This window comes from Perca fluviatilis, chromosome 5 (assembly GCF_010015445.1).
Source record: "Perca fluviatilis chromosome 5, GENO_Pfluv_1.0, whole genome shotgun sequence".
Lineage (NCBI taxonomy): Eukaryota > Metazoa > Chordata > Actinopteri > Perciformes > Percidae > Perca > Perca fluviatilis.
This window is the reverse complement of record NC_053116.1, coordinates 30,416,037-30,432,578: the sequence shown is the minus strand read 5'-3', so window position 1 is coordinate 30,432,578 and position 16,542 is coordinate 30,416,037. Positions and strand designations below refer to the sequence as shown.

The 16,542-nt window shown below is 42.7% G+C and overlaps 1 protein-coding gene across 1 annotated transcript in view; it reads right to left on the bottom strand.

Annotated features, from left to right (window-relative positions):
• Positions 1-16,542, bottom strand: part of agrn (agrin) — a 271,923-nt gene that overhangs the window by 53,954 nt on the left and 201,427 nt on the right. The window contains 4 exon segments of the mRNA XM_039799513.1: positions 1,980-2,085; positions 2,967-3,109; positions 9,447-9,647; positions 10,102-10,299. Of these exon segments, the coding sequence (XP_039655447.1) occupies positions 1,980-2,085; positions 2,967-3,109; positions 9,447-9,647; positions 10,102-10,299 (648 nt within the window).

Below are 16,542 nucleotides of genomic sequence, written 5' to 3'. Positions count from 1 at the left end.
CAGCCGCCCTACAACCTTCCAAACAGGAAAAAAAATGCCTGCTGCATAATGTGAAGGGATGAGCAAAGCAGTTTCTTCCAGTGCACACAGTGTGCGGAGAGCGCCTTTGTCTAAGGATGCACCAGCCTTCGAACTAGTGTGACAGCTCTGAACAAAGAACTACATTCAACAAAATAAAAACAAATGTGTTCCCGAAACCTGGCACTGGACTAGAGCAACAAAACATACAGTGGGAGGAAAAGGAGGTTTGTTTAATGGCCATGTCAGAAATACCATTGTTTAAATTCACTCCAGGCTTTGGAGTGAAAAGTAAAGTTGTAGAGATAGAAAGCAGAAATTGTCCCCTCCCTTTTTCTTTTTCTCCCGTCTCTCTATATTCCCCTCCCAATCTCTTTTTCTTGTGTTGCTCATTTAGAGTTTGGAGGCTGGAGACACACAGGAGCCATAAATCACACTGTTACTGGTGTGGATATGAGCCTCAGCCTAATGGTGATGACTCGGCTCGCTCTTTTTCCAGTGCTTTCCCACTCCAGCGATGGGCTTTGGACACAGTTCATTTAACTTGCCACTTTCCAGCGCTCCATTCAGCTATCTGTACTGAGCCTATTAGGGCAAGGAGAACCTTTAATTGCATATGTTCTTCCACCCTTCAAGGGTTTTTCTTCTTCAGTGGCCATTGTCCGGCACAATGCAGCTCACTGTGACGTGCAATATTATCCTCACATTTTCAAGGTCCGCTGCAGTGATTATAGCTGGCCTTTTATATTCCTGTAAGGGCACATCTGCACGTGTTTGCTTGTCTAGTAAACCAATAAGAATTTCTTTGGATTTTACTAAATTCCCTGACCCAGATTTGAGTTTGCAGGCAGCTACAAAGGATGGTTTCAAACGCTACTGTATGAGAGGTAAACTACAAATGAGGATGCAGCAGATGCCACTGTTGACACACTTTCATGCTCAGCTAGTGAGAGCTAGAATGTTTAGATAAGTTTCTGTAGTTGAGGTCAAATGAAGTTTCTCCTTTACACAGCTAATGGGGAGGGCAGTGAAATTCCCCAAGATCTAAGTTTTTCCACATGCCAATAGGAGAGGAGAGCCCAGAGCTCTCGTACCCATAGAGGGCTCTTCAAAAAAGGATTGATTATCCATGGATGGTAGAGGAGCGTGACAGTCAGTGCCCAAGGAGGCCAGCTTAGGAAGGAGAAGAATCTTTCGGGGATATGTGTGAAAACACTGGCAGCTCCCTCTTTCAACTCTCTCCATCCTCCTCTATGTTAGACCCACGGGGGAATCAAACAGGCTGGAATGATCACATGAAATCCCTTAAGTGCCTTTTGCTCTGCTCCCTGGCCTGTGCTAACAGCAAAGCAAAAGCTCTTCATTTAACATAGCCATGGAGAGGAAGGCTAACCTTTGCTACTTAGCCACTGATCTGACAACTATCCTGGCTGATAAATGCTAGTCATTTCCATGCAAATAGAGGGTTCTTATATTAAAGTAAGTAAGGTAAAGTGGTATCTGGAGGGTTAAGAAGGAAGCTTGTGAGCACAAGTTTAATGGTTTAAATTGTTAGAACGTCTAGGCAGGAAAAGTGAATCATTATTGCTATCAGCTCCATCCATGCATGTGCCCGTGAGAAATAATCTTATCTCTGTACACTAGCCAGCCACAAAGGACCGGTCAGTTTCCAGATATGAACGAGAGCGAGTGTTGAGTCAACTTTCCCTGAGCAAATTACACAAACATACACCTTGTATTTAAGCTTGACCTTCTTCACTGCATTTGCTTATGGCTTTAGTGGTCACACTGCAAAGAGACAAACCGCAGTGCTGTCAGAATTATATTGCAACTACAGACTATTACTACCCCATGAATGGATGAAATGAGAAGAGAAATGGGATGTCAATGACCATGAGTCTTGGTGAGGGTGCTTCTGCGCACTGTTATGCCATTAACTCTGAGTGGTGTAATATACCGACCTGCACAGGGTCCCTGATTCTGAATCAGCAAGTGCTCTTGTTTCTCACATCTGGCCTTCTTCAGCTGGCACTCGTTGCTGTAGTTTTTTCCATCTGAGCCACAAACCTACGAAAGAATAACATAAAGTTGAGTATTAGACAAAGTCTGGTCGCGGTCTTCTGTGTTGTCGACACAGTTGACATCACGTGACCGAAGTATGGAACTTCAGCTATGAACCAAAACAACCACCTGTTATCATGTGACCGAATTTCCATACTTAGGTCATGTGATGACAACTGAGCCATATACATTACAATGGAGCAAACTGCCACTGATGAAGACCATGAGAGCTCTGGGAAAAACGAGTAAGTGGTCCCTTAGTTATTTTTTTTTTTGTCAAATACCCTACATTGTTATTTCAGAACAAGTTACCCCACTCAGAGCTGCTATCAGTTGACATGACATGTTTTAGGACCATAAAAAACTAAACAAAAAACATTTTATTCAATTTTAAAGCTATAGTGTATAGTTTCTGTCGTCCCCATGAGGAATTATAAGTAATGACAACAGCACTGAGAGTTGATACAAAGCTAATTAAGACTATCAGCTCCACAAAACTCTCTCTGTATTTCTCAGTATGGCTGCGTTCAGAAACTGGTGTCGTCCGGCGACTTTTTTTCCTTGGCCACTAGCAACTGCGTGGAGGAGGGGTGGGGGTGGTGTGCGATCACGGAAGGCTTGTATTATGTGGATGCGCCGACAGTTTTGTTGTCATTACTTAGAATTCCTTATGGGGGAGACAGAAACTACGCACTATGGCTTTAAGTTATAAGGAATGCTTTTGAACATAAATGATGTGCATTTATCCCTGATGAAGTGTGGAGATGCAGCTATCATGTGTCTGGTGTTTCAATTTGACTTGAGATTTTGACTCTGAGAACAAGGTTTCTGACAAGAATTGCATTAAATGTGTTTTAAGGGTTAAACCACGTGAGTGGCAGCAGTACCGGGTTGTGAGGCACACTTTGGCAGCTGAAGTCACAGACACAACGGTCGTCCTCTGCATCCTCGTCCCACGAGCCTCCAAACATGCGGCATCGGTCCTGTTCACAGCTCTCCACGCCTGAGCCTGAGCCTCCTGAGCCACAGTCTGCATAATAAACACACCGTAAACACACAGTATCATTAATAAAACATACAAACACGCAAGGGGGATGCCACTTCATCAGTTCATCAGGTAAAAAACAGTGTCCTACTTACATTTCTCTTTACGTTAAAGCTACATTTAAACTTTAGGAACATTACAAAGTGAGGATAATTTACATTTCCCTCGCGCTGGTGATGGGGAGAAGGAACCAAAGGCGCTGCTGGTAGTACAAGATAATGACCAACTGTAGTGAGAGAAGAGATTGACTAAATAAATTAGACACAACATCTCTGCACCACCAGTGAGGCATCCTTTTCATTTCAATTAAATCAGAGACAAAAAGGGGAGGGAATTATTAACTCTGGCCTCCAAGTGTGCAGAGAGAATTGGTGGCAAGGCCTGCTTTATGGGTGCCTGCTTCCTGATATGAGAATACAACTAATTGCAAAGTGTTCTGTAAAATCTAATTATCGCCTGAAACTTTTAAGAAAAATGTCCCGGCAACTTTATAACTGTGACCCTGGATGGCCTTTTATTTGTTTTAAAAGTGAACTTCTCTGGATCGAAGTAAGTTTGTTCCGGGTAAAAGAGGTAGCGAGGCCAAACGAAGTCCCAAAATCTCTATCCAGGATTTGTGTTGTTTCACAAAACCTTAGCACAAAGTAAGAAACTTTAATGCAAGGTAAGACACTTTTACACAAGGTAAGCAATCCATGAAAGGGGAAAACCTTTACTTGTGAAAAACAAATTTGGGGGCTGTTGCAGAGTGCAGGCAAAGAAAGAAAGGGGGAGGATCCTGCTTTTGAAGTTGCATATTTCACCTACAGTGGAACTCCTGAGGGAGAGTGGGTGAATGTGTGTAAAAGCAGGGAATGAAAGCATCAGCGCGAAAGATAGAGAATGGCAGACAGAGTGAGAGGCACCCTGTGGGCTGGCAGAAAGTTCATTTCAAAACACCTTTGTTATTAAAAAAAAAAAAGAAAAAAAAAAAAAAATTCAGTCCAACTAAAAGCTCCCAGTACGGATGAGAGACTCAAAAAACATCAGGTAATCAACTTGTTATTTCCTGTCTACTTTTAGGGCTCTGTATTGATGCGTCAACTCTAATGGTGAAATCAATGTCATAATGATGGAAGTACCACTTAGCATAACCCATCTTCTAAAGTAGATTACGGAGGAGGTCACAGTGCAGGGGAGGGGGAGGGGCAGACGAAGCCTGGGCTGTTCTTTGATATGCGTCATAAGCAATGGACTGTGACAGCTTTAAGTGGTCGATACAGTGGAGGGGCCTTCACTTCATTAGCAGTGGAAGCAGTGGAGCTGGAGCTTTGTGTAGAGGCCAGGTCCCCCACAAATACCAGGACTTGTTAAGGACTCGCTCTGTCTCCATTTTAAAGCAGCAGAACCTCCGACCCTAATGCCTTTGCTCGAATTTGCTGCTGTAGTTACTTATCGATTGGGAACCCACAGTCCCAGTTGAACACAACATTTCGTGACGGGCTAATGCCTTTCGATTGCCAGTGACATTATCGCAGGTATCTGAAGGTACTTCAGATGTCATCTGAAAACAAGCCAGTTGACTCCAGAACAGATCCGAAAAGGGAATCAAAAGAACTAGAAGCTACCCGTATGTGTGTACTGCACGCCAGCTCAGCTGGATCCAACAAAAAGGGAAATGCAGGAGTAGCCAATTCACATTCTGCTCAGGCCCCCCCTGACAGAGACGAGATAAATAAATAAAAGAGGTAAGACATTAGAATGGAATAAATAAAAGTGAAGGGGCGAAAGGGGGGGTCCTAATTAGCTCTTCCTCTTTGATGCGCCTGCCACCCGTGCTGCCTATGAACCTTTCAATTAATACATCCCCAGCTAAGATGGCTGCATCAGCTATTCTCTCTGCACTGCCCATCCGTTCCTTTTTACTCAATCATGTCAGAAACCGGAGTCTATTTAGTCAAGAGAGGTCTATTAAGAAGACAGAATTCAGCGGCGGTGAGAATAAAGAAAATGAATAGCATGAGAATAATGTCCAAGGAAGACAGAGAGGAAAAAACATTGCAAGGATTTGACAGCGAAAAATAAATGAAGAAGTGATGGGGGAGATGCCGTCGTCAAAGCCATCTAGAAGTGTTTGTTAAAAGGAAACAGAGGAAGAAGAAGAAGAGGATAAGGGTCAATAATAGAGGATAGAGAGGAGAAAATGTGTACTGAGATGCAGCCTGAAGACGTTAGGTCAACCAGATTAGTTGTGTCTACATCAGTGGCTCCAGGATATCATTGTGTTACCTCTTATAACATGACCTGTGCAAATGACAACTTGGACATCTATCATCTGAAACAAATCCTTCCTCACTGTGGTGTGTGTCACGGCAAAGATCGAAGATGACAATGGCCGTTGCCAAAGGCTGTGGAAGGATGTTCCTTTGTTTTCCCTCCATCCATCAGTCTGTCGTACGGCCTGCTCTTGACGGATGTGACAGCGTGTTAGTCCAAATAAAGTTTCCGCGAAATAGAGAGGGATGGAGCGTCACTCCCCGCGGGGGAGGAGGGATGGGGTGTTTGAAGATGGCAGAAGGAGTGAAGAAGTTTTGTTGCCTCAACAGAAGGTTACGAGCCCGGTGATGGATAGACCACGAAGGAAAAATCCGCTGATCTCACTCGATGAGCTCTTTTACCACCAAGCCACCCACTTTGCTTTTTTTTCCCCATGCCCTTTCATATCTTTTGGAGCTTTATTGATCTGATACATGCGTTGTAAGGAGCGGGGCGTGGACGGTGCATCGTTGTGTGATTCTGCACTCATAATCTTGTTTATTAAACGTCTATTCAATTAGAAAGGGTCTGGGCCCCCGTAGGTGATGCACTGCTCTCAGTTGCCACTTTGTCAGTGTCGAGAAAAGAAGCTGAGGCCAGGCCTACCCGAGTGTGAAATTAAACAGGTGATAAATTTCCCTGTATGGCCAACAGTGGGAACACTGTCATTTTTCATTACTGTTAAACAAAAGGAGGAAGAAAACAACTTCCATTTTTATGCTCTGTGGCCCCCTCCCCCCAGCAAGACTAATGAGGATGGTTTTTAAGTCAGGTCTACGTAAGAAAATAAGTCATATGTTCCCTTCCTCTCCAGGCTTATCTTAGATATGAAGTATGAAGTGGGGGGTTGTGCATACCTGTGATGTAGAGCTTTGCTGCTGTCTACAATAGAGCCAGAAAATACAGTCGTCTTTGGTTTTATATATTGTGACAGACTGCTGTAATATGCAATACATACAATTTACTATTATTATTGTTGTTTTACCAAAATGTACCACCCATACATCTAGGTGGGGATAAATATATCAACAACAAATCCTCTTTATGATATGTAGCTAAAGAGAAGCATCTCACATACATACATACATATATATATATATATATATATATACATACATACATACATACATACATATATATATATATATATATATATATATATATATATATATATATATATATATATACACACACACAATATATTTTTTGGCATTTATTCCCCTTTATTTGACATTTGAGGACAGTGTAGAAATGGGGGAGCGAGAGATAGGTATGGCATGCAACAAAGGTCACAAGGCCGAACACTACCACAGACTTTGCCGTTAAATGACAAGCACTGTAACCACTCGGCTACCAAGGTGCTCCCAAACAGATATTTCAATGGGAAAAACAACAACTTGGTTTTACAATCACACCAGACATCATGTGGCGGGGCTGGGTCAGATTTGAGGGGGCTGAAAAGAGCGGGGACAGAGGCTGGAGAATTCACCCCTATGGTGAAGTTTATCGATTGCAGACAATCCCATTTCCACCCCTATCTGTGAAAGCATCGGTCCCCCTTTTGTCGAGAGGCACAATTTTGATGGAGAAGAGTGCAAAACGGAGAGAGAGACACGAGTGGGTGGGATGGCAGGGAGCGACGGGGAGCGAAAAAAAGAAGAACATTTCTATTGTACAAGCCGGATGGTTTTCTTTGAATCGAAATGAGCAAATGATGAAAAAAAGTAACGGAGAGAGAATAAAATCAGAAAAGAATATACGCCATCAGGCACCACAAGCAAAGCAATGCCCTTGGGGAGGTAGAAGAGAGCATTTCTGCCTGAAGACAACAGAAATAGGACAGTGTGTGTAGATGTGAAGTTTTTTTTTTTTTTTTTTTTTTTTTTTTTTTTTTTTTTGTGTGTGTTGGTGTGTGTGTGTGTGTTGTGTGTGTGTGTGTGTGTGTGTGGTGATAGTGAGTCTGCATCGCGGGCATACAGTTTCACATTTCTTCATGCTCCACATACAAAAAGGTACAGCTTGCCAATGGAATATTAAATAATGTTAAATCGATACACAGATGGACGCCTGGGACATTAATCAGAGGCCCAGGGCCAATTCGGTAGACAATGAAAAGAAAAGAAAAGAAAGAAACACCTCTGGCTAGCAATCAAAACGGAAGAGGATTCCTCTCATCTTTATTTGCTCTGTCCTCCATCCATCCCCTCTTTTTCTTCACCCCAGCCATCCCTCCTGCTGGCAGGTGTAATCTGTTCCCCTTCACACCTTGTCAGAGGATGACTATTTTCACTGTGACGACCCACCCGCCACGGGGGAATGGCATCGCAGCCATCTGCATGACAACCAGAGGTTGGCATGTTGCTCCCTCCAGAGTTGTCCCCAAGACGGGGCCGAGCGAGGGACTTTTGATATCCTGCCTTGGTCTGTCAGCGCTGATCAAGACATGATTTGCACGGTGAATTAGATCTCATTTATTCAGAATGTGGTGGAACAACAGAGCTACAGGCGTAGAAATACGGGATACTCACATTAAGAGCCATCGGTCACACACTTAAAAGCATAATTGGATAGAAGGGCTCGGTAAAATGTGTACTGTAAATTCTCAAATAAAAGCCCACACAAACCCCTAATAAAAGCAGAGTGAAATGACCTTTGCTTTGATGGCTTATGGCTCACATAGAGACAGTGGTGGCCTAAAGGTTAAAGAAGAGAGGTTTCCGGTTCAGTCCCCAGACCGGTAGGATAAAAATCTGGGTGGGGAAAATGAAAGAGCAGCGCTTGTCCCTCCCTCATTACCACCACTGAGGTGCCCTTGAGCAAGGCCCTTACCCCCAACTGCTCCAGTGGAGCTGCTCAATGGCCAGCAGATCAGACTGTGTTTGTACTGGGCAGCTTCCAGGTATGAATGTGTAAATGTGCGAATGTGACAGGTCGTCATTGCAAATGAGAATTTGTTGTCAATCGACTTACCTGGATAAATAAAGGTTAAAAAAAAAGAAAAAAAGGTAGATTCAGGAAAATGTTCATGTGATAACCCTACCACCGTTCTCATTCACTGATATACTTCAATCACTTGTACTTTTCTATTCTTTTGTTCGGTGTTAAGCTACTGTCAGTGAAACTTAACACTTCCTGCAGATATTTCACGTTTAAACCCTACTAGACAAAAAGTTGTATGCCTTTAAGGCTTCTAACATCTGTGCAAGAAGTGTTGAGTTTCATTGACAGTAGCTTAACACTGAATGCAAGTAGGACCAACAATAATTTGAATCTATTGAGACAACAAGTACAATGGGGGAAGATCCTAGATCATAAACAACGAACTGCACCTGCATCAAATAAGAGAAAAAGCAGACAAGAAAACAGGGAGGCTTCTTACTAAGATATGATCAGATATAATCAAATAGGGTTGATTACAAACAAATATGAGCCTATCTGCAGGAGAAGTAAATAAATAACTTTTTAAGCGGTAGAAGGAGAAATAAAGTATAAGCAAAGTGGCAGTTGGTCAAGGCCACACCCCCACCCTCCACCTTGCCCCCCCCCTCTCTCCTCCTCAGACACAGAAATGGCACATACTAAGGAAAGCTCATTCTGGGACTGGCTCTAGTGGCTGTAATTCTGCACCAAGGCTGAATTATGGGAAAGAGACTTCAGATACAGTATTAGGGGACCACTAAGGTCTATATAAAAGCATCCAAAGAGCACCATGTCATGGGACCTTTAAGTATAAGCGATGCAAAAAAAAGACAACCAAAGCATAAAAATATACAGCTGACCTGAACTCAATCACCCAGAAGTAATTTCTGTCCCTGTAATTAGTTTTGTTGATCGACACGCAGTATGACTTTCCCTTCATCTTTTTGCCAAGTTAGCCGGTTGGCATGCTGCTGGTGGCATTTGCAACCATTATGAAAATCCACAGATGACTGGATACGGTACCACAGGTCAGTTGATAAAGACGATTACACCATTTCAATGGCCGATTGGTTAACATAATCACACCTTTCAAAGTCAATTTTCCTACCTTCATCACAGCTGCCGGGCTTCGCCACATCAATTCTCCTCTTCTGCATGCAGGTGGACGTGCGGAGTTCACACTCATTGTTATAGGTGGTGCCATCACTTCCACACACTGGGGAGAAGGCCTCGCCTGAGCACTGTGGGCACTCACACTTATTCTGGACACACCGGGCACCCCAGGCACAGACAGTGCTGCCACATGTTTCTAAATCGGTGCACGATGGGTCAGTGCAAAAACAAAAAAGGAAAAATTCATGGAGTTGGTTTGATGGATTTCATTCACACCAGACCTTAAAATGCATCTTTGGATTATATACACTTAAATGAGATTGCTCTTGTCCTAATTTCCATGCATGTCACTTCCTCTTGTTATATTTCCCTCTCTTAAAACAGACATATACATGTTTCCTTAGAGATTCTCCATCTGTCCAAGTGTTAGAATATGAAGTGCCTGCGGCTATATGAGGTTTTCTGTCGGCCTTTTATTTTTCATATCCACATGTAATTAAGACCTAGAGTAAAAGAATATCACGCATTTTACTTAAACTCAGATCACCCGGAATTCATGCTTATGTCAAGAATCCTTCATATTCTTAATTTGCTGTTAACAAAAAAAGTATCACACACACACACACAGTATAAATGTATGCATTACTTACTGCACTCTCCCTGGCTGACCACTCGGAGGTCCATCTGTTGTGTGCAGGCCCGCACGTGCAGCTCACACTCGCTGTTGTAGGTGCTGCCATCGCTGCCACACACAGGCTGGTTGGACTCCACACACTCCGATGCACACACACACTGCCCGCTCTGGGCATCGCAGATTGCCCCGAAAGAGCAATTGGCACAAGACTCATCTAGATGGAGATAAGGAAGAAGGCAAAGGCTCAGTGTGTGTGTTTCAGATATTTTTTTTACAAGTCGACGCTAATGAATACCCTGGACCTGGAAGTCCCTTTTACACTTTACATATTTTGGAAGACTTAAATAAATCGGATCAAATGTATTGCAAGTCATTAATCTGCAAACACATTGCAGTATGTTACAGCCAGTGCTGTGGCACCCAGTTTTTTTATTATTATTATTTTTTTTTATTCCCTTTTGTTTGTTTCCCCCTTCCTATGTGTGCTTGTGTGGGTGTGGTTTCGGGCAGAGCTTCCTATAGTCAGATTATTAACTGCCTTCACGTGGTAGAGTACAAGTCGGCCAATAACTCTCGAGTGCATTACCAGTCTCTAGCATGTGTGTGTGTGTGTGTGTGTTTTCTCTCTTCAGCTTGTTGAGCTAATGTTGGCATTCTGTTTCCTTCATTTCAAAATCCCCAAGCTTCGAGTTTTATGCTGCCCGGAGTTTAGATTTTTGGGACGAAGATTTCCTCGGCTCAAGCCTGCCTGCCCCTGCTCTCAAGCCCGGCTTGGACCTGCCTGGATCAGCCCACAACCTCTAATTGCCTCGTCTGCTCTGTGGCCGCGCCTGGGTCCGCATCACGCAATACCTTACAGCAATGCATTTCAATATTGTATTATTTTTATTGTACATATTAACAAACTAAATTGCTATAGGCACACCATTAACATTTATACACTTTTTGTTCAATATTAACGCAGCTTCTATCAAGAATGTTATTGCGGCTCAAAGATAGTTCTCAGATGCTATTTACAGATGCAGTAATCATATATTTACTCATAGATTTCCAGTGATTTTAACATTCATAGTGTGAACAACAGCCATTTAACAATTAATTGGTAAAGATGAGTTGTTGTCTTTTCCTGACAAGCTGTGCTGCTGACAGCTGGTGTAGTGCTTAATGATGCAGTGCAGCAGCACAGATACTAGAAGTGCTAGAGATGCAAAGTTTCCATACTGAGTGTAGATTCTGTTTAAAAATTCAGTCCTCTTGAGGCAGATTCAATTGATTTGAAATACTTTGAAAAGGCACACACCTGTCTGTTAAAAGGTGTCATGGTACATATGCATGTGTGAGAGCTAAAACCCCAGCCATGAAATAAAAAAAACTCTCCACAGATAGACCTGTGCAGATCAGTACAATTCTGAGGAGGAGGATAAGGCTGAAATTAAATAACTGAACATAACGCATTTCAGACATTCTTGTGCAAAAATAGGAGTCTGCAAGAAGAAGAACCATCTCTGCAGCACTCCATCAATCAGGATTATAAGGGAGGGTAGAGTCAGGACTGAAGCTACTCCTAAGAAGAAGCCACAAGACAGGAAACAAATGAGAAGGCAAACGCGAGGCCTCGTATACAGACGGGGCTTGCAATAGATGTGCCTCTCCCTCTGACACCAATTACACCTGGAGGATTGCATTAGCACAGCTCGCTCTCACATTCAATTAGGGGCAGGCTAATAACCGCTGCTGATTTAGCACTAATTGAGAGAGGCGAGACTGGCCGCTGGAACATTCCACATTATTATTATTCTGTTTATTGCTCATAAGAGTCTTTCATTTCCTTCATCTCTCTATCTAGTGCTGGCATCCACTCCCTTCTTGGACTGACAGCCTTGATTGTGAACTGGACATGGCAATACAGAACAGAATATTGCCTGTAGGGGCAATATATTGTTTATTAGTAGACGGCAAATTTCTTTGAAGCCATACCTAAAATATGACATGAGCAGAGCATGCAGGATCAATGTGTCCGTTCAACCGCTGTGTACTTTTAGTCTGGGGCTGGTTTGGGCTAGTCACCTTAATTCCAATTAAGGGGACTCTTTCTTCTTTCAGCATGACAATGCCTCTGTGCAGAAAGTCATGGAATGGTTTTGCAAGTTTGGTGTGGAAGCACTGAGCTGGCCTGCACAGAGCCATCCAACACTTTCGGGATTAACTGGAACACCGAATGCAAGCCAGGCCTCAGCATCAGTGGCAGACCTCACTAATGCTCTTGTTTGCTGGAGGGGAGCAAATCCCTGCAGCCAGGTTCCAAAACCATGTGGAAGGCCTCCCCAGAAGAGTGGAGGATGTTACACTGTAGCTGCATATTAATGCAGGCGTTTAACAATCACAAATGAGTGTAATGTTGGGGTACTCATATACTTTTGGCCATGTACTTTAAGTCTAATAATCAATGACTCAGGCTAAATAATAATCTTTTGTCAATGATCAGATGTTGGTTTGGAGGTTTTGGCTGCAAAAGATAAAGAGAGGCTTTATAATAGCTCTGGTTTTCTGTGACAAAACTAAATGAACATAAAATATAAAAACGGTGGTTGCTGTGGTCATGGCTCCTCTCTGGTTGCAGCAGCTATAAATCAGGAAGTGGCGGTGGTGAGTGTTGTCCTTTATCGGGCCCTGTGTCCTGATAGCAGACTCGCTTCTTTATCAGCACCTGCCCCTCGCACCTGGCTCTCCACAGTGCCTGATCCTCCAGACAACACGTATCGCAAAACAGACAGAAAAGGAGGGGAGCTTCAGTTCAAAGCCAGAAGCAGAGGGAGAATTGTTGCTATTACTTGTAATGTTAAGATGTCGACTTTCTGTCATCTCAGATTCATCCATCCCCAAGTCTGTCATCACTAATTCTGAGTTTCAGTAAAAAACTGTATATTTCTTTCTCTCAAAGTAGACTTCCCAACCTTAAAAGGTTCAGACTTTAAAGTGAAGATTCTGGCAGGCTAGGCATTACGACAGTTTCTTTAAGTCTCATCTCATTCAAATTCACTTTCATGTCCACCGATGCAAGAACCTCTTCAGCCAGAAAAATTGCTCTTGTTCTGCCGGAAATTCCGCCGGATGTCACTCTTTTCGGATGCCCATTTTCGGGTTGTCATGTTACCTTCCGCTTTCTTTGTGTTGGAATTCTAAACTCCTATGGTTAACTGCTCCTCAGATCTCTGCAGGGTAAATCCAGACTGCAGTTTCCAACCAATCTGTCCAATCTGAGTTTTCTGTTGCACGACTAAAACAACCTTAGAACGTGCACGTGTTCCACCAAAACAAGTTCCTTCCCGAGGCTATTTTGCAGCGGCACCGTGGCTCCGTCCGGTGCTTAGCGCCGCCCAAGACGATTGTGATTGGTTTAAAGAAATGCCAATACACAAGAGCACGTTTTTCTCCCATCCCGGATTGCTGCGCGGACTAGCCAGATCATCCTCCACAGCGCTGTTGAGGAAGGTCTGGCAATGTGAGACTAATGACAGGATAATACAAAGATGCTTTACATTAATGTGGAATGTCCTCATAATACCAACCTTCCCTGTATTTCCTGCCATGTCAACTATCAAAGCAAACTTTTTCCTCTTGCTGAGGACCTGCGGGAATTTAGTCAAGGTCGCCCTGAAGTCCCCTGGACCTAAAGTTGGGAACTGCTGATGTTTGTTCTTGTACTGTGACAGCTTCTCTTGTTGTATTTGTGGTTTTGGAAGTGACAGTGAGAAAAAGGGGCAGGTTGGTATAAAAGTGGCCTTGAAAGCATGAAGGATTGAGACATTGAGGTGAAAAAAACCCTAAAGTCCCTCCAGCTTTGTGGCGTTTTGTTGATATCCTCACTGGGGGAAAAAATGAATAGCTGTTGAGGGGGTTTGGGCGGAGTATTACTCTCAGGATTAAGCAGAAAGATGTAGGCTGGTTAGAGTTTTGAAGGCTTGCAAACATGCCTGGGTGATAACAACTCCCCTGTCGATGCCTGCCTGGTCGGTACGCTATTAACTCTGCCCCCCACTTTCTCTGCTCCTCCTCATCTTATTTACCTCCATCTCCTTCCCACCCTGCATTTATTACTTTCCCCTCCCTCTTTCCTCTGCCCTCCATTCACCGTCTCTCTCAGACCCCTCTCATGCTGCTGGTGTGACCTATATTTCTTACTCAACTGTGTATATCAATTCAAAAACCTGTGGGAGAAAAAAAGGAGAATTTGTTTCCTTTTCTTAAATGATTCCGGCACCTCTGCTATCATCTGTTTGGGTAAAGCCGTATGAATGAGCCTTTCTCTGAGACGACTGATATCCAGCTGGGGGGTCTATTAACTGAGCACACCTCTGCCAGCCCACCTTACAAGGTCGCCCGCCACTCAAATGCAGGAGGAAAAATCTTGGAATAATAACAAATGTCACTCGTATCGGGTTGCACCTGAGCCATATAGATAACTGCTATTTTTCAAGCCCGCAGGAAAGGAAATGAAATTATGGGCTGGGCCCATGAGAGGCTGTAGCCACACACACACACACACACACACACACACACACACACACACACACACACACACACACACACACACACACACACACACACACACACACACAGTAAAGCACGTATGCCCAGTTATTTTCTATTGTGGCAGCCTCTTAAACTATTGCTGCCCTCACCTGCCTCCCTTAAGCTCCTACTTTTGAGTCTGGAAGCCATAAATCTGACAACATACGCATTATAGAGCATTTGGGTGGAAATAACAAAACAGAGCCAGTAAACAATAAAGAAAAAAAAAATGGCTATTTTGGAAATCACACCACATAAAGACCTACTTAATGTTGCAAAATGAATATGAAGATGAAAATGTGGCATATAATTCAAGTTTTGACGAAACATTAAAGCAACAAATGAAGAGATTTACAGTTTTTTTCGATTGCTAAACGACAGTGGGCACAACTGGAGTCACATGTGCAAAACTCTAACTACAGTCTGCACAGCAGCAGTTCATGTGGACCAAACTCTAGCTCGTTTTTCATTGCTTGAACACAGTTTTCAAAACTCTACACACTTATCCCATGACTTTAACCACAACGTGCACAACACTGTAGATTTACAGCACTTTGTTCAAATGCTAACACACTGCTGTCAAAACTGTTAACCACACATTCAAAACAAAATAGATTTCAGTCTGGTGCCTATCAAACACTGCTGATTGCAATTTTAGCTGAAAGCCTAAGCAGGTGTCTTGTTTTAGACTAGTTAGTGAACATATATGGTATTTATACAGAGAAAGCTCAGAAAGCCTTTTTTTGTATACAAACACCAAATAAGAATGAAACAATCATACACTGTACTGAAACGGGTAAAAGAGCAAAGATACCAATATGTCCAGGTAAGATGTCTGAGGTTATGTACACAGCTATAAAAAAAAAGTGAAAAACACAATATCTTTACAATAGTAAAACTGCATTCTTACTGTTTTTCAGAAAGTAATGGAGGTGAAAGCAATAGAAACACCACATTCATTTGTATTTAGAGATGATGCAGACATCCAATGTGATGAAGAAAACTTGCCACATGATGCTGGAGAGAGGCAGGATTAGTCACACTATTCTTTGGTACTGTTATGTACCTTTAGTTTTTTCCCCCAGTAATTCCATAAATTACTAGAGACAAAATACTTTATTGAAGAAAACTGCTGATTTTCATTCCTTCTTGTTTACCTTATGTAAAAATTGGTATGCTATACAATCTATATTTTTTCCTTAAATAAACTGTTGAGTAGTGTCAAGTTACTCTAATCGTTCAAACTGTAAAGATGAGAAAGTTTGTAATTTCTGTATTGGTGTTTGATGCTAGTGTTTTTACCCTCAGTGTGTTCTGAGTGACACTGTGTGTTATCTCAGTGAGGCCTGTGCATACTGTTTGAGCCATGTGTTAAGAGTTGTGTTGCTTTGAATGAGTTTTGCAGGTGATGTGAACTGTTTAGCTCAGGTGACTGTAGGTAGTGCAGACTGTAGTTTGAGTTTTGCACATGTGACTCCAGTTGTGCCCACTGTCGTTTAGCAATCGAAAAAAACTGTAATGCCAATTATCAGCTCAGAATGGTAAACTTAATTCATTACTTTGTATGCTCTTCTGTACTATAAGGGTTGGGGTTAGTCAACAACCTGGATAGCACAGAAAAATCTCACTTTATTCACCAGTTTCTTCCGTTGCTCATGCCTTTAACCTTTAATTTCGACACTTCCAGTAGCACCTGAAGGCAGCATATGTTCTTCTCCTCTCTCCCCCTTTCTGCTCCATAAACATGTATAGTATATTACTGGGGGGAATAGCCTGTGATAATTAGGTGAGATAATAGCTTAAGTCAGTCAGATGTTATGGTGCTGAATGAGGCCCAGTAAAGCTGTGCAAACAGCCCAGAAATAACCCACATTATCATCGCCAT